Consider the following 27,705-nt stretch of genomic DNA (forward strand, 5'->3'; position numbering starts at 1 on the left):
GCACTGGGCTCCTTTCTCCTCTGACCACCCCACCCACACCCCTTGGCCTCAGCCCGGCCCCGACCCAAGCCTCCTTCCCCCCCTCTCTTGGGGATCTTAATGGCCTTGTTCTCTCTTCCTGGCACCCACCCCCAGGACGGGTGACGCCAAGAGAGAGGGAGGCCGTTGCTAAGTGATGGAACTGCCATGCACACACTCTTTGTGCTGGGGAGTGACACCCACCCATTTCTCAGCAGACCTGTTGCCACAGTGACCGAAGCCCTCAGTTGTGTCCGTAGAAACTTAAGATGAGTGTGTGTGTGGGGGGGGCAGGTTGGAGAGGGAGCCAAAGGCAGGCTCGCGGCACTGAGGATACGGGGGCCATTTTCTCCACCCCCGCCCAACTCCCTCTCTACCCCCATCCCCACCCTCGTTCTAGACGCACCAGTAGCTTCCCATGGGATGTAGGGAGGGGGCCCGGGGTGAACTGAGGTGAAGTCTGGCACGGGGAGAGGGCCGAGGATGGAAGGCTGAGGGCAGGGGAGGGGGCACCTTGACATCCTGTTTGGGGGGACTTTTCCAGAGGGCACCCCCCCCACCCCTGCTTCTCGGCCAGCTCAGGGCTGATGAGAGGGGGAAGATGGTGTCTCGAGGCCCTGCCACCAGCCCCGCCTTCCATGCCTGCCAACGTGAATGGCTTGCAAGATTAGTCAGCAGGCCAGCAGGGCCTTGGGAAAGAGCCACTGTCCCTCCGGCCTGGGCCAGCTGGGGGAACAATGTGGCGTTTGTTGCTCAGGGGTCCCAGGCTGCTGGTGGGGGGGCGGGTTGGCACACTGGCGGGTGGTGGATTTGAGCTGGGATGCTCAGAGGCAGCACAGACATTCTCCCTCCCCCTCGGGGCAGACTTTAGACCAGCCCTCAGACCCCGAGGCGGGGGGGTGGGGGGGTGGGGGTGGGGGGAGGGCAATCCACGGAGCCTCCCCCTTCAGCTGGGAGTGGGGGGGGCAGAGAGCACGAGCACTTTGCATTGAGAATCACCTCCCTCCAATGGGACCGGACGTGGTCATTGAGCCTCTCAGTTTCCTCATCTGTAAAATGGGAACAACCCCTCTCTCACAGAGGAGTACAGTCATTAAACGAGACACGATATCTAAAGCATCTGGCATGACGCCTGGCACCTTTTCTTCCTTCCTTTTGGGAAATGAATTCTCTAGTACTACAGAGCAGGCTTGCCAGGGTACTCTCAAAACTCATCCAGGCTTTGGGACTTGAAAGGGCCCCAAACGGTGATTTACATATATACGCACAGTCTGTTCCCGGTCCAACTTCCACAAATTCTTTAGGTCCTATTAGGCACCTGCTGCGTGCAGGCGCTGTGGTAGGATGATGCCTGCTTGCTGGTAAGTAGCTCATCCTGTCTAACCTCCAATGTCACCCCTCATCGGGGGATTCAGGACCGGGAAAGGCAGGTCTGCCCTGACACCTGCCCCGTCCTGCTCCCCACATGAGTGACCGTCAGGCCTCTCCAGCCTCCTAGGCCAAGGGCAACTCCTGCCACCTCTGCAGCCAGGAGAGCACGGGGGCAGCCTGGTCCCACCTTCAACCTCCTTAACCAGGGGGCACGTTTCCTATTCCTTAGGAGCTAGAAGACACCTTAAAACCACTTCACCCCATTTGCCAAATTCCATCCACATTCTTTCCTCCAACTCCTCTGGTAAAGGGGAACTGCCTCTCCAGGCAAGTCATTTCTTTCTTTTTAAAAAAAAAATTTTTTTTGGACATTTATTTATTTTTGAGAGACAGAGCACTAGCAGGGGAGGGGCAGAGAGAGAGGGAGACACAGAATCCGAAGCAGGCTCCCGGCTCCGAGCTGTCCGCACAGAGCCCGACGCTGGGCTCGAACTCACAAACTGCGAGATCATGACCTGAGCCGAAGTCTGACGCTTAACCGACTGAGCCACACAGGCACCCCCCCCCCCACCAGAGTCATTTCTGACTATAAACTACTTTCAGGAGGAAGCCCGGGGCACCAAGAAGTTCAGAGCCAATAGGTGCTAATAGGTGAAGTTCAGAGCCAATAGGGCAGGCCCAGGACCCTTGAGGCCAAAGCAATGGAATCCCTGCTCCCACATCTAAGGGAACCATGGCTCCTTCTTCCTGCAGAAGTGACTTCCTGCAGAGGCAGGACTAGAGGACCAGAAAACAGAGCTGCTGTAGGGGCCTGCTCTATTCTCCAGGGGGACGGGAGGCTGAAGGGGGCGGAGCAGGGGAGAGGCGGGGCTTTCCTGCAAAAGTGGGTCAAGATGGCCCCGGATTTGGGTAAGCTGGGCCTGCAAGGCTCAGAAGCCGCAGCTGTGGGCAAGGAGGAGGGGGGACCAGCTCTGAAGGCTGGGGTCAAGTAGGGAAAACACTGGGATTGGGCAGAGGAACAAGGGTACGGCCTCTCTCCCAAGAAACCGGTGGCACCGACACCAACAGAGAAGCAGGGAAGGGGGGAAGCCGTCAGGCTCTGCAGGCCCGGCACCGCCCCCTGGAGGACAATTCGCTGTGGCTGCAGGTAGGGCTCTGAACGGACTCGAGGGAGGCGCAGCCCCGCACACATCGGGATGCAGCCCCACACTCCCGCCACGCTGACCCCAGCCCCAGGCAGGTCCTTAAACAGACTTCCTCCTTAGCTCCACTTGGCAGCTGGAAGCTCAGGGCCGACCGCATGCGAGTCTGACGAGGGAGGGAGAAGGAGGCCCGGCGAGGCCCGGCACACGTGCGGGAGGCGGCTGTGTGAAGTGCCATTGTGTGCCCGGTGTGAGCGCGTGCCTCCCTCTCCGTGGCTGTTTGTGCCCAGTGTGCGGGCCAGCCAGTCATTCCGTGGCATCTAACGGACAAATAACCAGCCCCGTACACCCCCCCGACACAAAACTGGTCATTTATTCGTGTTGTTAGGAGGCAAAAAAATGTACAGTTACAAGAATCATTTTCCAAACAGAGGTTAAATATGAGCTGAAAAGTGTAAAAAAGGAAGAGGAACATCACTTTACAAATCATTAAATTAAACACATAAACCAACAGAAAACAAAACCCAAAGAACCAACCCCCCATGCTGAGTTCTCTCCTTGTGCAACTCTGCAAAATGAGAACAGAAAATGAGGTGGCCCATGGAGTTGGGGGCCCCAGGAAGGGGCAGGAGCTGGGAGCCAGGAACGGGCAGGAGGGGCTGCTGGGGCGCCCCGGGGGGCTGGCCTCCTGCCCCTTCCGCCTGGTGCTCTCTGGCACCTGGTTGTGCCTGGTGGCCCTACTGAGGCTAGGGGGGCAGACAGGGGCACCTCCGGAGGTGGCAGTCAGCCTGTGACGTTCAAGCACTACGGGGACAAGCCAGATCGGGAAGTGGAAATGAACGCGACATGGGGATGGCCGCCAGTGCCCTGGCTGGTACCTGCCCCCCAGGTGCCAGCCTTCACTTTCCTAATCTGAACCTGCCCCAAGCCCACCCCGCATCTCTTTCCTTCTTTCCAGACCGCCCCCCTCCCGGGTCCTGACGGGCCCCTGCAGCATCAAATGGTTGATTTTAGTCTTTGCTTAAATTAAAAAATTAAAATATATATACATATATATACTGTACACACAGGACAACAACAGAAGAGTGTTGAAAAGGGCAGTGTAGGAGTGGGGCACGGGAGAGAGGAGGGCAGGGGCTATGGGGCCAGGGCTGTTAAGGGGCCGGAAGCAGGGCCGGCAGAGGGCAGAGGGAAGGGGAAGGGCGAGAGGTTAGGGGGCCAGAATGGGAGCGGTTTATTTTACAATAAAATCAGGAGTTCAAACCTCAGCAGAACAGGACTCTGGGATCCCCAGAGGGTCCCTCCCCACGCTGAGTGAGGAGGGACGGGCTTAGGGGGGACGGCAGGGTGGGCGGGGAGCTCGGCTTCGGGTTTGGATGACAGCAGGTCCCTGGTCCGAGGGGGAAGGACTGCAGTCTCAGCTTCTCCGTGACTTTGAGTGTTGAATAAGCCACTGTAGGGTGATATCTGGGTGGGGGACGACAGAGAGGTTTATACGCCTTCTAGTTTGTGCTGGGCCGACGGGGGAGGTGGAACAAACATCTTAGGGAGTGGCCTAAGCCCAGGGCTTCCGAAACTGCAACTGGGGATCAACTCTAAGGGCAGCAAAAGCCCAGAGCCATCGAGCTCCAAACAGCCCCAGATGAGTGGCGGGGGGCATCTGGGTGGCGTGAAGGACGGAGCCATGGGACGTCACAGCCAGAAGGGGCCTGGGAATCACCTGATCTAACCCTGTGACCGTTACAGTGGGGGAAGCAAGGCCCCAGGAAGGGAGCGATTTGCCTAAGATCATACAACCAGTAGAGGGCAGAGCCGGGTGATGCTCAGATTCTGAGCTTCCCCGATGCCTGTCCTACCCCAGGAGAACCATAGAGCTTTGGGCTTCAAGGAAGGTTGTGGAGTGAAAACCTTTGAGAGTCACTGCCCCAGAACACCCAGAAGTGCCTCTCCGCTCCTCCCCCTGTCCCGGGCTCTTCCCAGAATGCCAGCAACTCCCCCATACCCACGCGCACCAATGTTGTCCTTTTCTTTGCAGGAAATGGAGTAGCAGCAGATCTCTCGGTCCTGGATGGCAGAAAGATTCCTGGGGGGAAACCAGAGTAGAACCTGCTGAGGCTAGGACTGCCCAGGGGGCCTGGGGCTGGGGGCGCCAGAGTCCTTTGCTTGCTCAGGAGTTACAATGGGGAGGGCGAGGCTCCGGGAAAGGTACGCTCTGCTGCCACCATGTGGCGAATACTGAGAGCAGCAGGAAGCCGTCTCCCTCTCGGTGGCCTGGGAAATCGGGGGAGCAGGGAGGAAGGACAGAGAAGAGTAGCCAAACTCACATTTTCTCAATCAGCTCCTTCTCATCCAGTGCTCCTGGAAGGTCTCGCTTGTTACCCAGGACTAAGACCTACAGAGGAGGACAAAGACTAGGTCCAGGGCTGCCGGGCCAGGCCGTCTGTTTCCTCTCCCCACCTCAACCGTGCCTGGCCTTCACCTGCCTCAGGCCAGGCCCCCAGTGACTTCCCAGCAGGCTCCCCCCCCCCCCCCCCCACTCCAATGCGCTGCTGACCGGAATGCCCTGCAGCTGGGGTTTGTCCAGTAGGTTGTGCAACTCATTCTTGGAGGCCTCAATCTTCTCCTGGTCAGCGGCGTCCACCATGTACCTGGGGGACAGCAGGGTGGGGACAAGCAGGTTGACACTACAGGCTGAGAGGTAGGACGAGAAGGACCTGCTGCTTGCGGGAGCAAACCTCTTGTTTGGGCTTGGTCACCTCTTGATCTGTGGGCTATCTAGGCCTCCTCCAGGGCCTGCCGTTATCCCGTCGTCCAAAGTCCCCTCCGAAGAAGTTGTCATGCAGGGGGTGAAGCTTGGCTCTTTGAGATTATGTGTAAATCCCTCCCAAAGTGACCCTCTTAAGTCTTCAGGGAAAGACTAGCTATGGGTGAGTGAGAAAAAAGCAAAGGATGCCCCAGAAGATTTTCTTGCAGCAAGATACTTTTAAAAAATGAGGTCAGGGCCACCAGGGTGGCTCAGTGGGTTGAGCGACTGACTTCGGCTCAGGTCGCGATCTCCCGGTCCGTGAGTTCGAGCCCCGCGTCGGGCTCTGTGCTGACAGCTCGGAGCCTGGAGCCTGCTTCGGATTCTGTGTCTCCCTTTCTCTCTGACCCTGCCCCGCTCACGCCCTGTCTCTCTCTCTCTCTCAAAAATAAACAAACATTAAAAATAATTAAAAAAAATTTTTTTTAAATGTTTATTTACCTTTGAGACAGAGACAGACAGAGCATGAACAGGGGGAGGGTCAGAGAGAGAGGGACACACAGAATCCGAAGCAGGCTCCAGGCTCCGAGCTGTCAGCACAGAGCCCGACGCGGGGCTCGAACTCACGGACCGCGAGATCGCGACCTGAGCCGAAGTCGGATGCCCAACCCACTGAGCCACCCGGGCGCCCCCCAAAAAAATGTTTTTTAAATGAGGTAAAAAACAATGAAAACAAAACAATCTTTTGTTTGGGCATACACATGTGAGATAAAATTATTTTTAAAAAGCAAGGGAACGAGCCATTTAAATCGCACAAAAGTCAGGAGAGCGGTGACTCTAAACTGGGGGGAGGCAGGGAGACACAGGTACTTTGAGCCGGTTGATGCTCTGGTTCTCAGATTGGCCGGGAGGTGCCCAGAGTGTTTCACAGATATTCTTATCTGCACACAAAGTAAAGGCCGGCCGTGTACGGACAGTGTGTTGTGAACCCAGCACTTTGATGGATCCAGTTCTGGACCTGTGGCTCCTACAGGTAGTGAGGTTGCGGGGCCGGGGCGGGCGGGGGGGGGGGGTGGGGGGGGCGGGGAGCCAGGTGAGGCTGAGTCCTGCCACCAGCCTGGCCCTGCACTTACACAATGGCACTCACTCCTCGGCAGTAGCGCTCCCACATGCTGCGGAATCGGGGCTGTCCCCCAATGTCCCAGAGCTGAGCAAGAAGAGGGTGACACGGTCTCAGCAGCAAGCAGGCAATCAAACCCATCTTGGCTCCCAAGTCCCCCTCCCCACTCCCCTACTCCCTGCACACACCACCCCCACCCCCCTGCCCCAGGATTCACGTGCTGTCCGGTCCTCCTGTCTCTGCACCCCTCTGACTGCCTCAGAAGTCTTGTGCTCTTTTCCGCACTATCCAAGCCTCGGCTTTCCTTCAGCTTCTCCCCGCAGGGGTCGCAGATGCCCTCCCCAACTCCCTTCCGGGTGCCCGGCCCCAACAGGCACACACGGGCTCTTCTGTGGCCCCAGCTGTGCCCAGACTTTTGGCTTCCTGCCGCTCACCTTGATGGTCACGTTCCCTTTGGTGATTTTGCGCATGTTGAAACCCACGGTGGGGATCATGTCCTCGTTGAACTGTCCTGACTGGGAGGAAGAGTCAGAATTGGAAAAGGGGTAACAACTGACAGAATCCAGATGCGCCACCTCTGGTGGCCACGGCCACAAGGCTGCAAGAGTGAGGCAGAGGCCAGGCCCGAGCTTCACAGGCACCCCTCTGCTGGGGGTGGGGGGATGGGGCCATCTCCTGAGTGTCCCTTGGTTTCAGGGAGGATGGCCATAAACAACTCAGGTGTTCACCCGATTCCTGGGGCTCTCCCATGAACACGAGGCCTGTCTTCTTCAGGCAAACTCAAAGTCTCGCAGCCCAGACCGGGGAAAAAATTCCTCCTAAAGTCTAACCTACATCTCTCTGTTGGAACAGGAGCCCCTTTATTGTACTTAGTCTCCAGTGGAGCAGAAGAATTACCTCCCAACAAAAGAACTTCAAGCAGCTCATGATAAGCAGTGAGGGGGGATCTCAAGGGAAGGAGACAGATCTTCAAACTGGCAGCAAATATTTTGAGGGAAGGCAAAGTGGCCACCCCAACGTGCAATGCCCACCAAGTAATTTCTGGATTATCCGGTGGTTGTGGTCTATTTGTACGACACTCCATTTGTTAGGATGGATAATCCACACTCTGTACTCCCTGTTGACTTATGTGTCTCCCCAATGGACTGAGAGCTTCTTGGGGAGGGGAACCACGCCTCCATTAACAACATTAGCAGATGTTTGCTGAATCATTAGGAGTTGACTATAACTCCATATCCCATGACCCACTCTCGAATTCAAACGATCGTCATTTCTCCCTCCTCTAAATTGTCTCCAAGATGTTTGCTCTAAACTAGCCCAGGCCTGAAGGCCAGACCAAACTTGCTCCAAGGTCATTTCCATGTTCACATGTAGGACAATTCTGCTTACAACCACCCTCCTCAGGTGCAGGAGATGGGACTTGCTTACCCTTGAATCTGAGGGTGACAGCCCTTGTCTCTCTACCATGCCATTTGTTTCCACTAGGTGGTAGGAATAATTTGCCTCAGGTCACGTAAGGAAGTCAGGGGCTCTGACCCTTAGCCAAGGTGTAGGAGATGACGATTTCTTATTCAGAGCCTGTAGGCCTGAATGAAGACTGCCTGAGGATCCATCCAAATGAGAGCGATCGATTCCCTTTTATCCAGAGGAATCACCCAAACTCATTCACCAAAGTTCTTGCAAGTGAGAACGGAGTCCTTATGGCTCATGCTCATGACAAGGTAGAGTAAGGGTTCCCACCCCAACGGCCACAGATGCACTGCAGAGAGTCCGTAAACCCCCTGAAATTGCTCCCGATGTGCATGTACAAAATTTTTGTTTGTATGGACACTTCTCTGGGGCAAGGGTCTCTAATTTTTATCAGTTATCAAAAGGGTCCCAGAGCCCTAAAAGTTAGGAATCACCGAGGGAAAGAGGCCCTAAATACATGTGGTCTAATATCCAAACCCCAGCAAGGTGCCAGGGTGGGGGTGGGGGCACCCTCTGGACCAAAGTCCACTCCTCCCCATCGGGGCTGCTGAAGAACATAAGGGTCTAAAGAAGAAAGCCCAGTTTTTATTAACCATTCACATGGAGGAGCGTGGGCAAGACACTTCAACCTCGTTGGGCCTCACGGCTTCCTCCCGTGAAATGGGGACAAGGGTTTTTGTTTCCTAGAGACTGGCAGATAAGGCTCACAAAGTGCTTGGAAATGGAAATGGTCTGGGTATCGCATGAAGAGCCATCTGGCGTCTCTGGCAAGTGGAAGATTCACAGGCTCCCATATACATGAAAAAGCCTGGCCTGGCAGAATGGGATTTGGGGCTAGGAAAACGTTCGGGAAACCAGGCTCCCCGGGACCCAAATAGCCAGTTCAGCTGTGAATCAAAGCTAAGCTGGAACCGGGTTATGACTTCATTTCCCTGCTAATGCCTCCTGATCTCACAAGCGCCTCACTTAGTGGCTGGAAGTAACCTTTTGTCTCAGACTTGAATACCCCCTGGCTCATTCCCTCTTGGGTGGGCTCCAACTGTCTGAAAATTCTGTATAATGAGTCAAAAATCCATCTTCCTATAACTTCCATCCCTTGTTCCAAAGACTTGGGTACCCCAAGAGTAGTTCTTCCATAGGACAGTCTTTCACACTTTTAAATATTTGAAAATGGCTCTCTTTTTTTCCCTCAGGCAAAACATCTCCTACGTTCTACATCACAACTTTTTGAGAGGAACTCAACAGAATGCTTCTAGGTGCTTAGAAGGACTGTGAAGTCTCTGTATAATTTTTTTTTTTTCCAGTTCACATTAGCCTGCTGAGTAGCTAGACACATAAACTCAACTTCTATTTACAGTCAGACCTCATAGGGGGAGTAGAAAAAGCCAAATGGGAAAAAAGCTGAGACCAACAGATGACAAATGAGCGGGCAAAGGTGATTCAGAAAGTCAGCGGTGGGCATGGGAACAAAGGCCAGGGGTCCCGATTCTTCATTTCTTTCTGAAAGACACTCTACCGTGGTTATACACAAGGTGGGCAGAAATGCCAGTGCGGGAGCCCTGGAGGATCGGAGAACACCAGTTTCCCTGATCCTAAAACTCCCGCGGAAGTCCACAAGGGGTGATTTTTCTTGGAAGGCCTCTTTAAAGGGAAATTTTGCTGGCACTTTTAGGATGGTGAGCCCTTCGGGTGAGCCGAAGTGGCAAGTTGAGTAGCGAACGGGGGAATGCATGGGCTAAGAGCTGTACATCACCCAAACTCTGACCTGGCAGTGTAATATGTGACTCTTGGGTTCTGTTCCTGGGTCTGATCCTGTTTTGGATATGATGCAGGTCTAGAGGAGGCCCTCCTGACGAGGAACCGGAACCCACCTGGGTACCTGTGCATCTCTGCCCAGGCGCGTGGCTTCCCTGGGGACTGGAGGTGACACCTAGGGTGAGCTGTTAGAGCAGCAACAACTTGGTCCTCGTCTTGGCCTTACCCTGGAGACGTCTCCCAGATCTAAATGCCTAGAAGCCAAGCCACCCAGGCCTGCAGGATCAGAGCCCCGGTGTTATGTTCCTGCCCAAGGGGGCCCAAGAGCCCAAGTCAATGCCAAATCTAACTAGGGGCCAAACTCTCAGACAGGAGCCCAGGGGCACATGTTGGCTAGGAGACTATCATGCCAAAAAACCCAGCAGGGGCCTGAAGGTCCTGGCCTGTCGGATGAGGAACTAGGAACCACTGGGTGGAGAAAGGGGCAGGAGTCCTCCGCAAAACATGTTTGGAAAAGGAAGCCAGTGCCTAAATATGTGACCGTGGGGTACCCGCAGCTCCAGCCTCCAGCCTTCCCTCTGCCCTCCTGCCTCAGGCCATGCTCCTTCTGGGATGCTGAGATCCATCAGGGGGGCCCTCTTCTTCCGGGATGGGCCACAACACAGAGAAGTACCTGGGCTGACCGGCCATACTTCTTTGCTAACCCACATCATCGGCATTTTTGGCCAGTGTGTGGCCAATCCACAATTCTCAGAAACCCCAGTATGGGTACTGGGACCGGCGGGGGCAACCCCAGCACCTGCCCCAAGCCTCCCTCAGCCCCACACGCCCAGTCCAGCCAAGCTCTTTAATGCAGGCCGCAGCCATTACCGCAGCCTCAGCTCACACACCCATGGAGCCCATCTTCCCTTTTTGTAAGACAGATTTTAACTCCTTCCCCACCACTCCCTGGCAGTGAAAGACTTACAATTGCCCATCTCCGTCTCGACTACCCAAAGCCCTCAGAGCCACTGTCTCCCGTGTCCCTAGAGTGGGCAGCGCCCCTCCAACTCATCCTCTGGTTGGGGCACCTCCTGCTGCAACTTCTGAGCCAGACGGAGACTCCAAACTCCCTTTCCGATGCCATCCTCCCCGGACCCCCAGCTAAGACGCCGCGGGTTCCTGGAGAGGAGGAGTCTGGGCTGGTGCCAAGGGCCTCAGCTGATGCCACTACCCCCAGGGGACACCTCCCCTCCCCCTCAACAGCGCCGGGGCTTCCCCTTCCGGCAGAGAGGGGTTAAAGCCTCGGGGTGGGGCTGGGCTTGCCCAGGCCCCTTCCCCAAGCCGCTCCGGCCGCCCGGTCCCGCGACCCTCCGCACGCTGGGCGGGAAGGCCCGGGCGCTTTCGCCCCGTCATGCCCCCTCGCGCGGGGACCGGAGGGAGCCTGTCTCTGCAGGCGGCGGATCCCGCCAGCCTCGTGACCCCCAGGGGCCGCCAGGCCCAGGGCCCCAGCCGGTGTCCTCGCCCCCCTTCCCCCGCCCCCAGCCGTGCCATCCCGGCCCGGGCGGGACAGCGGGTCGCGCGCCACCCAGGTCTCCCACGGGCCGTGCTAGGCCCCAAGCGCTCGGGCCCGCTCCTCCCCCGCCCGGCGCCCGGCGGTGCCCGGCCATGCCAGGCGGCGACCCCGGCTCACCAGGGCGCGGCGCAGGCCGACACAGGCCCGACCCTCGGCCGGCGCCCCGGGCCCGCGCCCCGCGCCCCCGTACCGCGATCACGTTGACGAAGGTGGTCTTGCCGGAGTACTGCAGCCCGACCAGCGTGAGCTCCATCTCCTCCTTCCAGAACAGGGCCTTGAACCAGTCCAGCAGCTTGTTGAACAAAGCGATCATGGTCGCTGCGGCCGGCCCCGCCCGGTGCCGGCTGCCCGCCGCCCCTCGGTGCCCTCGCGCTGCGGCCCGGAGCGGCCCCTCCCCGGTGCGGCCCGGGTCCCGCGGCTCGGTGCGGGCGGAGGCTGGAGCGCAGCGGCCGACGACTCGCTGCCCCCGGATCCGCTCGCCGATGGGTGTGGCTTCGGCGCCCTCCTCCCCCTCCTCCGCCGCCGCCGCCGCCGCCGCCGCCGCCGCCCTCCCGCGCCGCCGCTGCCCGGCCGTGTCCGGCTCGCACCCGAGCGCGCGCCCCTCCCTTGCCCCTCGCCGGGCCCGCGGGTGGGGTGCGCGGGGAGCCCGCGAGCCTCCGGGGTAGGGCCTGCGCCTGCTGGCGTCCGGGGACACTGGGGAGAGAGGTCCCCTTCCCGGGCTGCGGCGCCCTGGCTGGCACCCCTTTCCTTCTTAAAGGGCGGTGGGCCCGAGGTGCGTGGGGTCCCCGTTAAGCAGGGTGGAGAAGGATGCTTCACCCACTTTCCAGGACGCGGAGATGAGCTCTCTATGAAAGGGAGAGAAATGGAGGCTTTTTGTTCCCTGAATCCTTGGCCTCTGAACATCTCTGGGGACGGAGTCTTATCCTCTCAAAGCCTAACGAGCGGAGAGTCACAACCGTCTTTGGGTGTTTTAATACTCCATCTTGTTTTGTTAACCACAGTTTACCTGAACTGCGTGTTTAGGAAGCCTCTGGCCCAAAGTGAAACAGCTGTTTGAGGCTGAGGTTGATTTTCACTAGTATCACCATAATTCGTAGATAAAATCCTGCCGGGGTGGGGGGTGGGGGTGCCAGTGAGGGAGATCTGCAGCAGATGAAAAAGTTGGCCTGTTTTGGTAAAAGTCAAAGTTTTCTTCAGGAGGAGAACTGATGGTGGGAGATATAAGGCAGGCAGAGATGCCTCCCTAGCCACAGGGCTGCTGAACCCAGGGGCTGGCTGTTCCCCAGTAGTTCCAGGCATCAGGGCAAACCTCCCACCTAGGAGGAGTGCTCTTTAGAATCAGGTTTTCAAACCCACTCAGGTGTAGTCTCTTGTTCTGGCTAAAGGTGCATAAACTGTCGAACCATATGTCAAACCTACCCAAGATGACCAAATGATCATTTGATCATTGGTCTTGAAGCAGAGGGATCACAGAGTATCATCTTTCTAGCCTCTGCCCTTTATAGGTTCCCGTCCAGCTCCTAAGGTGCACCTCTGCCCCATTTCCTAAACCGACTACTGTGTCACTTTGTTTGATGTGTCTCAAGAAGTTGCTAGAAAAGTGCATATCCTGGGATAAGGATCGGCAGCCTATTCCTGGGTCTCTGGGGTCTTACTCTCTTGCCATAAAGAGGCCTGAGAAAAAGATGGAAAGAAGGAATGAATCAGTCATCCAAAAGGTTTTTATTCTCCCACTTGGTTCCTTTTCCAGAGCTTGTACTCTCTAAGTTCTAGAATGGGGTTGGGGCCACAGTTATAGGGTGGGGAACCTGTGGGTCTATGGCCACGCACCTGCTTGCCTCCCGGTTGGGTCTGAGCTCAGGGCAGGATCAGGCACTTGAGAGCTCTGTGCCCTCCTTCACAGGCACAGGCTGCGAGTGCCTCCCAAAGGGGTTAGGAGCAGGTGAGCCATTCCTGGGGCTGTAAGGAAGGAAGAATTCCATTGTGAGACCAAGCGGAAGTGTTAAGAAAATTAACCTCAGTTTCAACGTTGCACGTGCTTCAGAAGCGATGTCGTGAATAAGGAGGCCCAGCTGCTCGCCAGGATCCAGCTCCTTGGGGGGTTCCACAGAGAGCTGGCATCAGTCAAGGCAGACCCCAGGGGCTGAGTGCCCGGAGAGATGGTGCCTTTCTTCATCCCCACAGGCAGCTCATTTTGGATTCAAGGACGAAGGATCTGGATGCCTTCCTGGAGAGTGTAGGTGAGCCCTGAGATAGATCTTGGGTGCCCTGGAAATTGTATTGGTGCCGAGATGATGAAAGGAGTTAGTTCTCTGGGAGAGGCTATGAGGGTCCCAACTCTGCGGTCCCAGGCTGAGGCCCCTGGTCTCTGTGCGCGGTGCTTCACCCAGATAGTTCATGGAAACAGCCAGGCTCTCCAGCTGTACTCTGCAAATGCAGGGGTGGATGGGGGCAGGGCGCAGGAGTTTCTTGTTTCTTGCTCCTTGTTTCTTCCTCACCGTTCGTTCTTTTATACCTCCTGTTACCCAGGGTACCTTCTGAGGTCATGAAAGGAAGACAGAAGATGCTGGGCCTCTCTCGGGAGTAGCTGGGGTGAGTGGCTGGCAATTATGGAGGCAGGGGCAGCCCTCTGGGCCTCTGAGGGGTTGCCACACGTTCCCTCTTCCAAAAGTCTCAGATGACTGGCCTGGTCACCTCTGTAGCCTGATCCCAGGACACAGGTGTGGGCACAGGGGTAGTCTGGGTCCTTGTTCTCTTTGGGGGGTATCCAGCCCTCACAGATGTGGGGTGAGGAAGCGGAAAGTCACTGCCGGGAGGTTGAGAACTTGGCCACGGTCAGGACCAGACTTTTCCCAGCTCCCGCATCTGGCCAGGTCTTGGGCAGGGCCCAGGTGGAAGATGATCTTGGGGATCACTCTCTTGCCAGGCCCAGGAAGGGGATACAGCTGGAGCGGCTTCTGGGAGCTTCTCTGATTACTTTTCCCTATGGCAGCAAAGCACCTAATGCCCATGTCGTAGACGGAGAGATGAAGCTCACAGAACACTTTAGACAAGACTGGGACACTGGTCCTTTCTCGGCTGTCTCATAAATGCCAGTTCCTAGCTCGAAGTTCAGAGAGACACGGGAGGTTCCCCCAAGTGTCCACTTGGGGCTACTAGAGGAAGCAGAAGAGTGGCCGGTGGTAAAGACCTGGAGTCTGGTCCCCGTTCTTGCCGATGCAACTTCCTGTGACCGCATGTGCCCGCTGAGGAAGCACCCCTTCCCCATGCCCGCCCAGGGGATCCCTCAGATCACAAGGCCCACTTTCCCCAGAACCACCTGCCCAGGCGTGGGGGGATCTGGCACCTGGGCTGGTGGAGGTACCAGCGGTCAGGGGCAGGGCTCCTCCGGTAGCTGGGCCGCATACAGGGCCAGGGTGTGGTGCAGGAACTGGTATTGCTCTGTGGTCTGGATCATCCCGCCCCTGCAAGGAGAATATGCAGAGACCATGAGCACAGGAGGGGCGAGTCAAGCATCCCATAGTTCTGCAGGGAGAGTCTCCCAAAGAACCTGTCGACCCCTTCACATATGTTCATCCTTTGGGCTTTCTCCTCCTTTTTCTGCCCGTCAGACCTTCCCCACGAGCGAAGCCCCTCCCCCTCCCCCGCCCCTTACTCAGGGCTGGGCCCCATTGCTAGCTGTGCCCAGGAGGAGAACTTTTTCCTCTCTGACCCATCGGCTCCTGGGGCAGCGCCAGGCCCCTGATTCCTCAGGCCAGGCCAGGAATATTCCTGAGCCTCAAGGTTTCTTCCTCCCTGTCTTAAAAGTAAAAATAATAATTCTGTATATTTGTACAGTAGGTTCTCATCTTTGAAAAACATGTTCCCTATGCATTAACTCATTCCTTAACGCGGCTCCTGGGGAAGGAGCCGTCGTTTCTCTCTAGATGAAGAAACGGGGGCCCAGAGAAATACAGTGATGGCTCAGTGAGATGCAACTCAGAATTGGCACCGCGGTTCCCGGTCTCCAGATGCAGAGGGCTTCTGTGCAGTATCTGTGCTCGCCTGGTGTCTAGGACCAACCACACCCTATCCCTCCACCTTTCCCTGAGCAGGGGATTTGGAAAACCACAACCAAAAACCAAAAAAGATACAAGGCTCAGATATCTGCAGAGTGGCATATTTAATTCTAGGCCGCCAAGCTAAAATTTTAGATAGAGACTCTTTCCTGGGTGTTAGCTGCACAAGGAAACCGCTCTTTAAGCAATGGGCCCTTTCCTTTCTGGAAGGAAGTGCTTGATGGTGATGAGCCTCTAAGTGCCCTGGTGCCCAGGAAGCACTGATGCCACTCCTTCACGTCGTTAGTCCTGTTTACGTTCATAGACCCACCTGTCCAGCCGCAGTTGGCACACGATACCCAGAATGTCCACTTCCCCTCGGGCCTTCAGCTGTTGACAGCCAATTCGGGTGGCGATGAAGCAGCCAGTCCGGCCAATCCCTGCACTGGGTACAGCCAGGGAGGGGACAGGGAGGTCACAGGAGACCAGAGAACGTGGGGCCCAGGCCTCAAACTACAGAGAAAGCCGTAGGGACTTAGGGCCCCCTATTTTGGGGGTGGGGCCATGAGGGTGGAGGAAGGTAGCAACACCTTCACAGCTTAGAGCTGGCACTGGGGCAGTTTGCATTTCGTCCAGCCTCACCATAAACCTATCCCAGGTCACCCTCCAGCCCCCGTGGACATTTCGAGGAGCTCTCTTCTGCTTAGTGGCAGGCAGTGGTTTCCAACTGTCCGCGTTGCCTTTGGCCTTGTTGAGCCCTTGAGCCCTGCTTGTCTGACCAGGACACCATCTCCACAGCTGCTGACACTCAGCCCCCTTCTGCCACCTCGGGTCCCTCCCACAGCTGTCCCCTCCACGCTGCTGTGTCTTGCCCTTTGTTCCAAAACCTTTTCAAGGACTCCCCCTCTTTGGGAAGGCTTCTTATCTGAAGCCCTGATAGAAGCCACTCACGACCTCCCAACACTTATGTCCAGGTGCGCCCTGTGGGGAAGAGGCTCATGGGCTCCCTCTGTCTATACTTGTGCCAGTATGTTCTATTCAGGTATGTACCCCCAAATGGTTACCTTATCATAAGCTTGTCCCCCGTGGTACCCCCCACCCCACCCCACTCCACCCCACCCCAATCGGATTCTTACTCTGAGGCCAAAGCATTCCTTTGAAATGGCACTTAGCTAGTCTTATGAGGCCCCTTGTGATCTGGCCTTCCAGACTGCTCTCTCATCACTCTCCTTCCCTTCCCCCACATGACCTCCAAGCCCCCATCTTCTAACTCTGCTCCCAGCAATGTCCATTTACAAATTTCATCTCAGGGGGTGCCTGGGTGTCTTAGCCGGCTGAGCATCAGACTCCTGATTTCAGCTCAGGTCATGATCCAAGGGCATGGGATCGAGCCCCATGTAGGGCCCCTTGCTGAGTGTGAAGCTCCTCTCCCTCTGCTCCTCTCCCTTGCTTGTGCTCTCTCTCTCTCTCTTAAAAAAAAAAAAATTCATCTCGGAGCCTTTGCACATGCTGTTCCATCTGCCTGGAACGCTTCCTCTTTCCACTCTTCCCTTGATGAATTCACCCTTCAGATTTTAGCTTAGTTTGATGTCCTTTCTCCTGGAAAACCTTCTCTGGCCAGTCTGGGATGGGCGACTTGGTTCTGTGCTCCCCTACACCTCCCACTGTGCTGTGCTTAATCATTTGATCTGCTGTCTTTCCCACCAGACTATAAACCCAGCAGGGCAGAAACTGAGCTGTCTCCTCAGCATCTAACACTGTGCCTGACCGTAACTCGTTCTCAATCAATAGTTGTTGAATAAATGAGTTTCTCGGAGCACCCGGGTGGCTCAGTCAATTAAGCGTCCGACTTCAGCTCAGGCCATGATCTCACGGTTTGTGAGTTCTAGCCCCGCATCGGGCTCTGTGCTGACAGCTCAGAGCCTGGAGCCTGCTTCAGATTCTGTGTCTCCCTCTCTCTGCCCCTCCCCTGCTCACACTGTCTGTCCCTCTCTCTCAAAAGTAAAACATTAAATTTAAAAAATAAATGAATTTCTCAACACCGGGGACCATGTTTATTTCCCTCCCCAGAAGACTGGGAAGCTTTCTGATGTTCTGTGCCCTCTCTGGCTTGTACCTGAATGTTCAGCCCACATGGCCAGGTTCTGCATGAAGGAGAGAATGAGAACAGAGCACTTGCTGAATGACCTAGAGATTCCCATCCAAGGTAAGACTTGGGCCTGCCCAGTGCTGTCCTTCTTAGACCCCTTCCAAGGAGAGACCCAATGGCAGGGAAAGGGGCACCTGCTCATAGGCTGCTGGGGAGGGCGGGGCCACATACCTGCAGTGGACTACGATGGGCCCAGTGTTGGCAGCTGTCTCTGGGCTTTCCTCCACCTCGGCCACCAGGCGCAGCAGAGGCCCAGCCGATTCTGGGGTCTGGTGATCAGGCCAGGCAGAGAAGAGGACATGTTTCACTACCCGGCACTCCTCCTGGTGCTGGCATAGGAACAAGGCATGAGAACCAAGGTCAAGGTAGGGGGCACTGGCAGCCTTCTTCTCTGGCACCAGAGGAGGGCAAGGGCTAGAATCCCCCCCTGGGACAGTCACGGACCCCCGAGCAGGTCAAGTCAGCCCTTCTCCTGCTCATCCTACTCCACCATTCCCTCCTCTGAAATGCTGGAGGGAATGCTGTCCAGGGAGCGGGGGAAGACCCAAGTTCAAGTCCTGGCTGTGCTTCTAACTAGCATATGACTTTGGGCAAGTCCCTTAACCTTATTTACTTAGAAGAAGGAGACCCTGGGGCGCCTGGGTGGCACAGTCGGTTAAGCGTCCGACTTCAGCCAGGTCACGATCTCGCGGTCCGTGAGTTCGAGCCCCACGTCGGGCTCTGGGCTGATGGCTCAGAGCCTGGAGCCTGTTTCCGATTCTGTGTCTCCCTCTCTCTCTGCCCCTCCCCCATTCATGCTCTGTCTCTCTCTGTCCCAAAAATAAATAAACGTTGAAAAAAAAAAAAAAAGAAGGAGACCGTGATATCTTATTGGTTTGCTTCTCAGGATGCTTGGAGGATAAGGAGTTGAGAAAGAAACGCTTTGAAAAGTATAAGATGCTATATGATAATAGAAGGCATTTTAAAGCACTTCACATGTGTCATTATACATCTGCCTGGACTTCCGGTGGTTCCTTCAGCATGACTCTGGGACCCCTCCTCTCCTCTCCTGGGCCATTCAGCACGGATGGGCAGATGGGCCTTCCTGGTGGTTTCTGCTTGGCTAGTTGGCTCTGCCCTGTTAGACTAGGGCGGTACCCACATTCTCTTGCTTTTTGCCTCAAGTTCTTCTTCTAGATGTGCGTTCAAGAAGGTTTCGATGAATAAACCCTTGGATCCCAGTAAAGGTCAGGCCTGAGTTTCAGCGATGCTGGAGACAGCCTGACCTCCCTGTACCTGGATGGTGAGCTGCCGCACAGTGTATTCTGGACATTCTTTTGTGCCTTGGATGCGGATCCGGAAGGGTCCATAGGTTTCCTCTTCTGTGGGCCAGTAGTGGACACATTTCTAGGAGGGAGGGAGCTGGGAGTCAGAAGGGGGAAGTGTCTATCAGCTGGAGCGGGGGGCCAGGACAGCAGAGAAGGAAGTGGGGTCCCCTCCCCATTTCCCTCCCCCATCGGAGGGGCTCCGCGCTGCCTGGGTCAGTACCCAGGGGCTGGGCTCTCCTGCAGGTGAAGTGCTTACCCCACCCCCCATTCTGGCTGTGGAGAGCCCCGATGGTGTATATCTCAGAAAGTTTTCTGAGAAGTTCAAGCTGGGCCTGGCTATAGGTATCGTCAGCTTCCAGGAGAGGCCCTAGTCCCAAGCTGCCCAGAGTCGGGGCATGTGTTGTGGGGTAAGAAGTAGCCTTTTCTGGGTTCACTAAGGACTGTGACTCCACCTCCTACCTCCTTGCCTTCTCGGAGCTGAGTGAGCATGACAATGAGTGACACTTCTTCCTGCCACACCATCTCCCAGAAGTCCGATACGGTGTTGGGCATGGGGCCCTGGGTCGCAATGTAGACCTTCTCCTGCCCGTCGTAGCCCTGGGGAGATGGATGTGTAAAAGGAAGGGTGGGAAGCAGTGAGAGTAGAGCCCCAGGGAAATCCTGGACTCTGGGAGTCCTGGGGTCAGGCTGAAGACACTGAACATGCACACCTGGACATACCCGTGCACACACTGGAAGGCACGTGGTGGAAAGGACACAGGCTCTGGAGGGAGGAACACGTGGGTTCAAATCTCTGTTCTGCTGCTTACTAGCTCTGCCACCACAAGCAGGTTACCTAGCCTCCGTTAAGCCTCAGCTTTCTCATCTGTAAATTGGGCACAATAGCTATCTTGCAAGAATGTAGCACAGATCACATTCAACAAATCATATTGAGGGTCTAGCGCTATCAGGTCCTTTGGAAATGTTTGTTCCCTTCCTCCCCTATTGCTTTCTACTAGCACAAAATAAGAAAACAGTGTTCAACATTGGTTGAGTGAATGTTTCACTTTTACTATTACTTTTATATATATTTAGTAGCAAGACGTGGCACATTCTTGCTAGCCCTTTTCTCTCCCGGTCGGAATCTCAGCTCCTCAAGATGATGAAATCCAGACAGACCACTGTTCACTAAATTTCTGCCAGCAAATAGGAGATTTGCAGAGTCCCGGGCTAACAGCTTTCAACCTCTTGGCACCTCTGACCTCTGTCCTAGCCACTTGGAGCCACTAGAGGGCGCTACTTTTACATCTACTTCGGGCCAGTAGAGGTGGGAAGCTGGGGTAGAGAGGCCGCCTTGCCTCCCTGGTTCCTATAGTTTGATGTTAAACCATTTCCTCAAAGGAGGGGCTGTTTTGGGAGGCAGTTAAGGGTAGAGAGAGAGAGAAAAGGGAGGCAGGGGAGCATTCCTATTTGTGCTAGCACCTTCCATGCAGACCTAAGAGCCAGGAGCCCTGGGGCTACGAGGGAGTGAGTTCAACAGGGCAACTTCCTCCATGTGTAAAGGGTTGGCAGGGATGATGTGATAACGTGCGTTAAGGAAGACTGGGTGGTTTCTTCTTTTCAGCCTAACATCTGTTCTGTTTTCTCGGCTGGTGTCTTGGGGCCTCTTCGGTGTCTATCCCATCTTGGGGGGGGGAGGGGCATGGCAGTAGTGATTTGGAGCAGGAATCCACAGCTGGACGATATTCTCTGGGGATGTCCTCAAACACAGCACACCCCCCGACCCCACCCCCATTCCCTGCGCGGCAGCCCCAGCTAGGCCACTCACTCGGATGTAGTTGGCATTGATGTAGTCTCCGTCTTCTTGGCTCTGTGCCCGGCCTAGACAGACACGGCTCTGGGGATCTAGGAAGTTAAAATCAGCAGAGGTCAGAGGTCAAAAGGGGACCAACTAAGGCGCACTCCCAACAGGGTCAGGAAGAGGTGAGTTCCTGTGCGTATCACAGTACCCCGTGTATCGCAGGTGGTCAGAGACCCCCTAAATTACTTTATATGCAGACATGAAGAAGCCACAGAATGGTTCTGAGCAGTAGAGTGACATGTTCAAAGGAATAACTGGGGAAGGCTAACTGCGTGGTGCTGTGCAGGACGATTGAGGAAAGGGAATGGGGCCGCAGAGACCCTAATGGGCAGTTACTGAAATATTCTAGCCTCGAAGTCAGGAAGAGGATAGAGCACAATGGTACCAATAAGGCAAGGGAGGAAAAAGAGGGGTCACAGAGGAAAAGTTTTTTTCCTTTCTAAATTTATTTTAGAGAGAGAGAAAGCGTGAGGCGGGGAGAGGGGCAGAGGGAGAGAGAGAGAGAGAGAGAGAGAGAGAGAGAGAGAGAGAGAGAGAATCTTAAGCAGGTTCCATGCTCAGTGCTGAGCCCAACACTAGGCTCCATCCCACGACCCTGGGATCATGACCTGAGCTGAAATCAAGAGTCAGACGCTCAACGGACTGAGCCACCCAGGCGCCCCAGGAAGAGTTTCTTTCTGATGGTGAATATGAGATTTGGATGAGCGACTAGCCCCAAATCCCGCAGTGGTGACGTGGGACCAAAAGTCGGGTTTCATTCTGCCACTGGGCGTGCCAGCCTCTCCCTCGAAGTGGGGAGATCCAATCCAAGCTGGAATGAAGAAGTTAGCTTGTAAGGAAAGGAGACGAGCTCTGCCAGTGCTGGCTTGGTTCTGGACGGAGGAGAATTGCAGGGAGAGGAGGAGAATTGCAGGGAGACTTCCCTCCTGGCCGGGAGTGGGGGGGCGGGGGGGGAGTGTTGGGGAGTGAGGGGGGTGAGGGGGGGATGGGCAGTGGGGGGAGGCTGGTGAGACTTAGATCAAGAACAAGGGCCGCTCCCTCCTCCCCCTCCCCCGCCATTCGATGAGTGCTGACCCACCCCTGCGGGCAAATGGCTGTCACCGCAGGAGCCGGGAGTGGTGAGCTAAGGCCTCCAGACAAGGAGTTGCTGGAGGTGGGTGGGCCAAACAAGGCTTCTCTGAGTGGGGGGAGGGGGAGAGTCTCTGAGGGTCTCCGCTTCTCTGAGTGGGGGGAGGGGGAGAGTCTCTGAGGGTCTCCGCTTCTCTGAGTGGGGGGAGGGGGAGAGTCTCTGAGGGTCTCCTGCTTGCCTCCGCAAAGCAGGAGGTGCTGATCCCTGGGCCCTTTGAGCTTGCAGGGTCAACCCCTTACAGCCCCAGGACTCCCGTCTCCAAACTCTCACACTGCTCTCTTGCAGAGTCCCTCCCTGCATTTGACTTGCTCGAAGCCCTCTCTCTGGAAGCCATCCTGATGGTGCCTTTGCCACTGCAGACCTCTGCTGGGCATTTCCCACAGTGGAGGAAGAGGAGAAAGAAGCTGTGACCTCGGGCAAGTTATGCCCGAGGCAACTTTTCTGTGATTCCAAATCTACTCCCTGGGGTCGTTTTGAGAAATGAGTTAACATCAGCATCTCCCAGCACCGCCTGGCCCACGGTAAGCATCTGCAAATATGAGTTGCTGTATTCTCACTGTGGTTATGATCCCTGCCCAGCTCGGGGATGGTATTGGTGTTCCTCTGCTGAAAGAAAATGCTCTATGTGAGGGAGCTCTTGCCTGGCTGAGGCTGTGTGTCGACTCCTGAACCTGTCCAGCCCCAGGGACAGCATCACCTCCCTTGAAGCCCGCCGCACTTCTTACTTGGCAAGATGGTCTTATATCGGTCCTTGGAGGCGTGGCCAGGAATATCCAGGTCTTCAGAGTTGACAAAGTTTGAGGGGATCTTCTGGTAGAGGGAGGAAATGAGTGAATATAGCCGATACATCTTCCCAGCCTCCTTTGCCCCCTTCCCCCCCTTATCTAGTAGAGCTGGGCCCTTGCTCTACTCTCCTGGCTTCAGTAGGTCTGGATGGGGTGGAGGACAGAAGAGGGAGCATGGGGCAGTTTTCTCCCCTGATCCTAGGGTTCTCTTTCCTGAGGTCCCAAAGAGGAGGCATCCTGCAGTACCCAAGATAGTATGGTGCCAGCTGGCTGTCTCTGATTCAGAAGGGCGGATGGACTCCGAGGAGACCCCAAGTTCTTACCAGGAATTCCTCTTCCAGCTGCTTGGGGCTGGGTGGCTGGTGCTGCAGGGCCCAGCGGGTGAGGGGGTGTCCAGCTGTGCGCAGAAAGTGTAGGGTGACCTCCCGGGGTGTGTTCACTGAGCAAATGGGCTCTACAGCTCCCAGGGACCGCACATCCAGCATCAGAGCCACATTGGAGCCTCGCCTGCAAGCACGGACAACCAGTGCCTAGTGAGTGCCCAAGAACATCGCTGCTCTAACCATTATTATTGTTATAGGGCACGCCTGAGGAGGCTGCTCCTTGTTTCCCCCTTGACCCACAGGCCCAGTGGGCTCCAGGTTCAGGACCCTGCTACATGCCCTTCTTTTGTCAGATCGGGGCAGCCTTGAACCCAACTGTTCTCTCCACCTGCCCACCCCTGCCCATTCCTCCCTGGCCTCCAAAGGTCAGATCTACATCCAGACCCAAGACAGCCCTGCTCCAGGGGCTGGGTACTCAGCCCATCTTGGGGTTTGGGAAACAGGCACGAGGTTGACGTGACACTTTATGCCCCAGACATGTAAAGGACATGCAAAGGGCATGCAAATGAACACATGTGGTTTCCTTTTCCAGATTGGAGTCAACAGCTGAGGGCCCTCTGGACTCAGCTGTCAGAGCTGGAGAGGCAGATGGAAGGAATGGGGCACAGTCTCAGAGCTGGGAAGGCCCCCCCCCCCACTCCCAGGAAAGATCTCACCTCTCCTGCAGTCGCACATGCTTCTTGGCTGGTGCTTTGGTGGGTGGAGGCTGGGTCATGGCTGCCCCCAAAGACCAGGTCGGCAGCCGTGCTCTGGAGCACCCCCGCCACGGTCCTGGACCATGCTGGGTGGGGTGCTGGGCCCAGGGGAGGCTTACTCAGCCATGAGGTTCACCTGAAAGACAGGAGCCCTCAGCTGTTGCCCTCTGGCCTGTCTGACTGGCCAGGAGAAGGCTCCCAAGTCCTGGCCAGCTGCCTGTTTTCTGGTACCTCTGTTTTTACTGAGGTGTCTTCTGTTCTCCGAGCAGCAATGTCATTTTCACTGCGGGAAGGCCAGGATCTCTAGGGGGGGGACCCAGGGTGGTGGGCAGTCTGAGATTGGAGTAGGGGCCCAACGAGGGGTAGAGACTGTGGGGGAGGGCAGGAAAGCCTCCAGAAGGAAGGAGAGAGGGGAAGAGAGGCCGCTCAAAGCAAGAGTACAAGGGGCTCTAAGCTGGGACCCAAGTGAAAGAAGGCAAGGGAGGAAACACAAACAATTTTGTTCTGTGTAGAAGGGAGAGAGAAGGCTCACAGAAACCACCTCTAGTCTAGGCCTTCTCTGAAATGAAAGGTTTAAGGCCTCTCGAAGCGTTGGAGCCAGGTGGGGACCCTTGTAGACCCTGTCCTAACCGCTGGCAGCTTCCGAGTTCATTCTGGCTTCTGGGGTCTCTGTCCAGGGAGGTAGGCTAGGGGTGGTGGTGGGGGTGTGTTTCCTTCCTCCTCTGCCCATCCCCCCATCTCCCGCCTCTGTAACTGTCACAGGAAATGGCCTCACCAAGCCCTTGAGCATGGTGAGGCGACAGCTGGGGGCACAAGAGGGGGCATGGAGGTGGTGGGGCCATCTCCTCTTGGGGGACAGTCCCTATCTTCCAGAGCCAGGTCACAGCTTCTGAGGAGCGGGGGCGGTGTTAGAGTTGCTAAGCCCGAAGGGACAGAGGTGAGGGGACAGAGTGGGCCCCGTGCAGATGTGGATGGTAGAGGCTGTCCTGAAGCAGAAAGGGGTTCATCGGCCTCTGCTCTCCTTGCAGCCCCCTGCGGCTCCCCTGCCCCCACCCCCCCACCTCGGGGCTATCAGCTGGGTCAGCACCCATTCGCCAGCCAGGCACTATAGCACCCAATGCGACGTTACTCACACCCTCCGTGGAGATGCCCTCCCGTCTCCCCAGGGTTCACGCCACCCCAGGACCACAGGGACCCCTCCTCCCCCCTTTCAGGTACTTACTGAAGCAGCTGTGTCCCCCAGGCTGCCTCTTGCCAGCTGTCTGTCTGTCTGTTGGTTGGTCTTTGAGGGCTGAGGAGGCTTCAGGAAGCCAGCTTCCTCCCTCTGCCCCTCCTTGTTGCCACCCACGCACACCCCAGCTGCACGCTGCCCTCCCGCGCCTGCAGCCACCGCCAGGGGTCGGGTGGCTCTTGCCTGTGCCCCTTTGGGTGTGGGCTGGCTGTGTGCCAGCACTTTTGCCATGGGTCTAAGGCTCTGCTCCCTGGGGATAGACCAGGTCCTCTGGGTCTTTGTCACATTCAGCCTCTGCCTGCTTACTGGGCAGAGCTCAGCTGTCCCACATGGAACGCCTCATTGTTCCTGTTCAAGCTGGCCCTGTCCACACAGTGATTTCTACTCCTCTGCTTTGGCCTCAGAGCCCTAGTCCTGGAAGCCCTTGCCCCCTCAAGCCTTGGGAGTTCACGGTCAGGCACAGGTTACGCCTGCTCAGAGCAGAGGTGGGTGCGGACTTGGAGTGGGGTGGGGGAGAAAGGAAGCAGGAATCTTTGCTCCACAAAGACCCAGGCCAGACCAGAAGGGTCAGCTTCAGGACCTGAGCCACAACCCAGCTCTCAGCTGCCTCTGGTTTGAGATGGACGAGCCGGCCCGGAAGTAGATGGCAGAGGCAGCTTGTAGAAGAGTCTGGGGGGCTTTCCCCCTGCGCGCAAGCCCTCCAGGCCTCGTCCCCAAATCCTAACATCTATTGAGAAGACTTACAGATAGTGGACAGTCTCTGGCCCTCACACGGGGGGACTCCCACGTCTTCTTCGCCTCTGGGGCATCTGGATGCCTGGGGCCTAGGAAGTGGCCCCCACGTCCAAGATTCCACTGCCCACCCCCCATCCCCCACCCCCCACCCCCCGCCTTGCCTCGGCAGGCCCCTTTCTGGCCAGCAGCCCAGCTGGTTCATGCTCGCTGCGGCTTCTTCTCCCTTGTAACATTCCAAACACCCTTCCTTTCCCAGCCCCAACACGCGCAATCCTCGTCCTCTCTCTTCCTCCCACTACTGATTCAGCTGTCAAACGGTGACAGCAGAAAAGGAATGATTTACAATAGACACAGGGGGTGGGCACAATGGAGGGGCGGTGGGGAGGGTGCTGGCCTGCTGCTGGCCTAAGGGGGAGGAGGTTTGGGATAACCCTCTGGAGCTCTGGAGGCCTCCCAGCGCCTGTCTTTTCTCCTGGAAGTGGGGACCAGGAACTGGCTCTCTTCGGAGACCCTCCAGGGCCAGCTGGTCCTGGACCCTTCTTTACTCTGGGGAGTGGTTTCCCCGAAAGGAGGCTGATCAGAGCTGGAGTAGTAGTTGGCTGTGGTACCCAGAACAGGGCGTGGTGTGTTGGGGGGAGCGCAGGAGAGCCTGGGAATCCCTGGTCAACCTGTGGAAAGCGACCCGAGGCTGGCCTCTGCTCCAGCTGTTCCCCTAAGCCCACCGGGATCTCCACTAACGGGCAGTGGGGCCCTGGGGATCAAAGAAGGGGGCAGGAGGGGATTAGAAAGAGGGCCACCCCCACTGGGCCAAGCTGTCGATTGTTATCAGGAACAGGAAGCTAGGATACCACAGGGGTGGGGAGGAGGAAGCAGGCAGAGCCTTCCCCCCACTGGTCCGCCAGTGCCTCCAGGTTCCCACCAGGTCTCCGGGGTCTGAGCCCCATTGGCCTCAGGCACACCCCCTACCCTCCCAAGGCTCACCCGGCAGCAGTTTGAGGAGCTAGAAGCTGAGCTCTTGGGTGAAGAGCAAGGAGGCTGGGGGCCAGGAGATGGGAGGGGTGGTTGGTGGTGGGGGTGGGGGTAACGGCATTAGGCAAGACCCTGAGGATCTCTCAGTTCCCTTTGGGTGTGTTTGGGGGTGAGGGAATAGTCACTCTTTGCCTCCTGCCTCACCCCTCTCGCCCTCTGCTTAGAAATGCCTGGATACGCATGGAGGTGTGGGGCTAGAGCCCAGGAGGGGTGAGGGCACCACCCATAAGCCTCAGATGGTCCCAGATACCCTACAGCGCCTCCTCCCCAGACTGGCCAGGCTGCTGGAATGGGGAAAGGCCTGGAGTTCTCTGGGAGTGACTCTACCCCCAGAAGCTTCCCTGTCCCTGGGGTGGAGCGGCCCCAGACAGCTCTGAAACCTTCATCACTCCAGCCACTGATTTGCCTTCCAGAGTTGGGATTTAGCTTCCAGCCACCCTTGACTCCAAAAAAAAAGGTATAGCAATAGTTGAAAACCAGAAAGACCCGTGTGCAATCTTAACCGTGGCCCATTAGCTGTGTGACCTTGGGTGCATTACTGAACCTCCCTGAGGCTCAGTCTCCACATGAGGGTCCTCCCTGCCCAGGGGGATGGGCCTAGCACCTCTCTGATCTGTCCAGTGGTGCTGGGCTGTGAGCTGGAGAAGCTGGCCAGGGCAGGGGGCCAGGGGAGTGGTGTCTGGTGGGGGGGGGGTCTGTGTTTCCTTTCCCACAGACCCCGGCTTTGTCCAGCTAGCCTGCAGGGACAGAGCTGCCCGGGCACACTGCCCTCCTCCTCTTGCCATCCCCCAGTCCCAGCGCTGCCAGCCACGACTCGCTGCTTTCGGGGTCAGAAGCCCCTTGCAGGGGCAGCCGTATCTGGAATTCTCAGAAGTTCTGGTTTCTTGGAGGCACCTAGGGAGCAGGCCAGGCCGCTGCCAGCCCCAGAGGCAAAGGCTGCCACCCTGTAAAACTCCAAATTCCAGAAGGGAGGCTCTTGGGTATGGGGTCTGCTGCTGGGGGCCAGGACTCCTGGGTCCTGCACTCTCCACAGGTCTTGCTCCCCTCCCTACACCTCTTCATTCTTCTCTGGAGAAGCCCTAGGATCATATGTCCTCCCCCACCCCCACCCCCAAATCCTGGGCCAGCCTAGGCCTGCTTCTACCACGGTGTTACAGGTGCCTGCTTGCCTCTGGCTGAGTGGGGGAGGCAGAGAGGCTGGGAACTGGGAG

At 56.7% G+C, this 27,705-nt stretch overlaps 2 protein-coding genes across 6 annotated transcripts; both read right to left on the bottom strand.

Annotated features, from left to right (window-relative positions):
• Nucleotides 1-2,884: 2,884 nt before the first annotated feature.
• ARL8A (ADP ribosylation factor like GTPase 8A) lies at nucleotides 2,885-11,636 on the bottom strand. 2 transcript variants are annotated; one of them, XM_030302578.1, is made up of 7 exons: nucleotides 11,365-11,636; nucleotides 6,829-6,909; nucleotides 6,408-6,481; nucleotides 5,086-5,179; nucleotides 4,856-4,923; nucleotides 4,544-4,637; nucleotides 2,885-3,998 (listed from the first exon to the last, which is right to left on the bottom strand). In XM_030302578.1, the coding sequence occupies exons 1-7, from the start codon at nucleotides 11,485-11,487 to the stop codon at nucleotides 3,771-3,773; spliced, it is 762 nt and encodes a 253-aa protein (XP_030158438.1). In that variant the 5' UTR covers nucleotides 11,488-11,636; the 3' UTR covers nucleotides 2,885-3,770. The 2 variants fall into 2 exon arrangements, with proteins under 2 accessions (XP_030158438.1, XP_030158439.1); XM_030302579.1 differs by having other exon boundaries at nucleotides 3,856-3,998; nucleotides 4,544-4,614; nucleotides 11,365-11,632.
• A 1,241-nt stretch (nucleotides 11,637-12,877) lies between these two features.
• On the bottom strand, nucleotides 12,878-24,808 carry PTPN7 (protein tyrosine phosphatase non-receptor type 7). Of its 4 annotated transcripts, none has more exons than XM_030302435.1 (11): nucleotides 24,722-24,808; nucleotides 23,461-23,635; nucleotides 22,745-22,928; nucleotides 22,362-22,446; nucleotides 20,475-20,551; nucleotides 19,127-19,264; nucleotides 18,636-18,746; nucleotides 17,532-17,689; nucleotides 15,543-15,656; nucleotides 14,521-14,638; nucleotides 12,878-13,133 (listed from the first exon to the last, which is right to left on the bottom strand). In XM_030302435.1, exons 2-10 carry the CDS (start codon nucleotides 23,517-23,519, stop codon nucleotides 14,545-14,547), a joined length of 1,020 nt encoding a protein of 339 aa, XP_030158295.1. In that variant the 5' UTR covers nucleotides 23,520-23,635; nucleotides 24,722-24,808; the 3' UTR covers nucleotides 12,878-13,133; nucleotides 14,521-14,544. The 4 variants fall into 4 exon arrangements, with proteins under 4 accessions (XP_030158295.1, XP_030158294.1, XP_030158296.1 ...); XM_030302434.1 differs by having other exon boundaries at nucleotides 12,878-14,329; XM_030302436.1 differs by having other exon boundaries at nucleotides 12,878-14,638; nucleotides 22,362-22,443.
• Between the last annotated feature and the right edge of the window lie 2,897 nt (nucleotides 24,809-27,705).

This window comes from Lynx canadensis, chromosome F1, assembly GCF_007474595.2.
Source record: "Lynx canadensis isolate LIC74 chromosome F1, mLynCan4.pri.v2, whole genome shotgun sequence".
Classification (NCBI taxonomy): Eukaryota; Metazoa; Chordata; class Mammalia; order Carnivora; family Felidae; genus Lynx; species Lynx canadensis.

Bases quoted from the DNA above. Each gene is read 5' to 3' on its own strand.
- ARL8A (XM_030302578.1), bottom strand. From the start codon at position 11,487: ATGATCGCTTTGTTCAACAAGCTGCTGGACTGGTTCAAGGCCCTGTTC. The intron at 4,924-5,085 runs GTCAGCAGCGCA...CCTCCTCTGTAG, and splicing joins CCCAGCTGCAGGGCATTCCG to GTCTTAGTCCTGGGTAACAA. The intron at 3,999-4,543 runs GTGCGCGTGGGT...TCCCCCACCCAG, and splicing joins CAAAGAAAAGGACAACATTG to ATATCACCCTACAGTGGCTT.
- PTPN7 (XM_030302435.1), bottom strand. From the start codon at position 23,519: ATGACCCAGCCTCCACCCACCAAAGCACCAGCCAAGAAGCATGTGCGA. The intron at 22,447-22,744 runs GTAAGAACTTGG...TCCCTCTACCAG, and splicing joins AGCTGGAAGAGGAATTCCTG to AAGATCCCCTCAAACTTTGT. The intron at 20,552-22,361 runs GTAAGAAGTGCG...TTAACTTCCTAG, and splicing joins ATATAAGACCATCTTGCCAA to ATCCCCAGAGCCGTGTCTGT.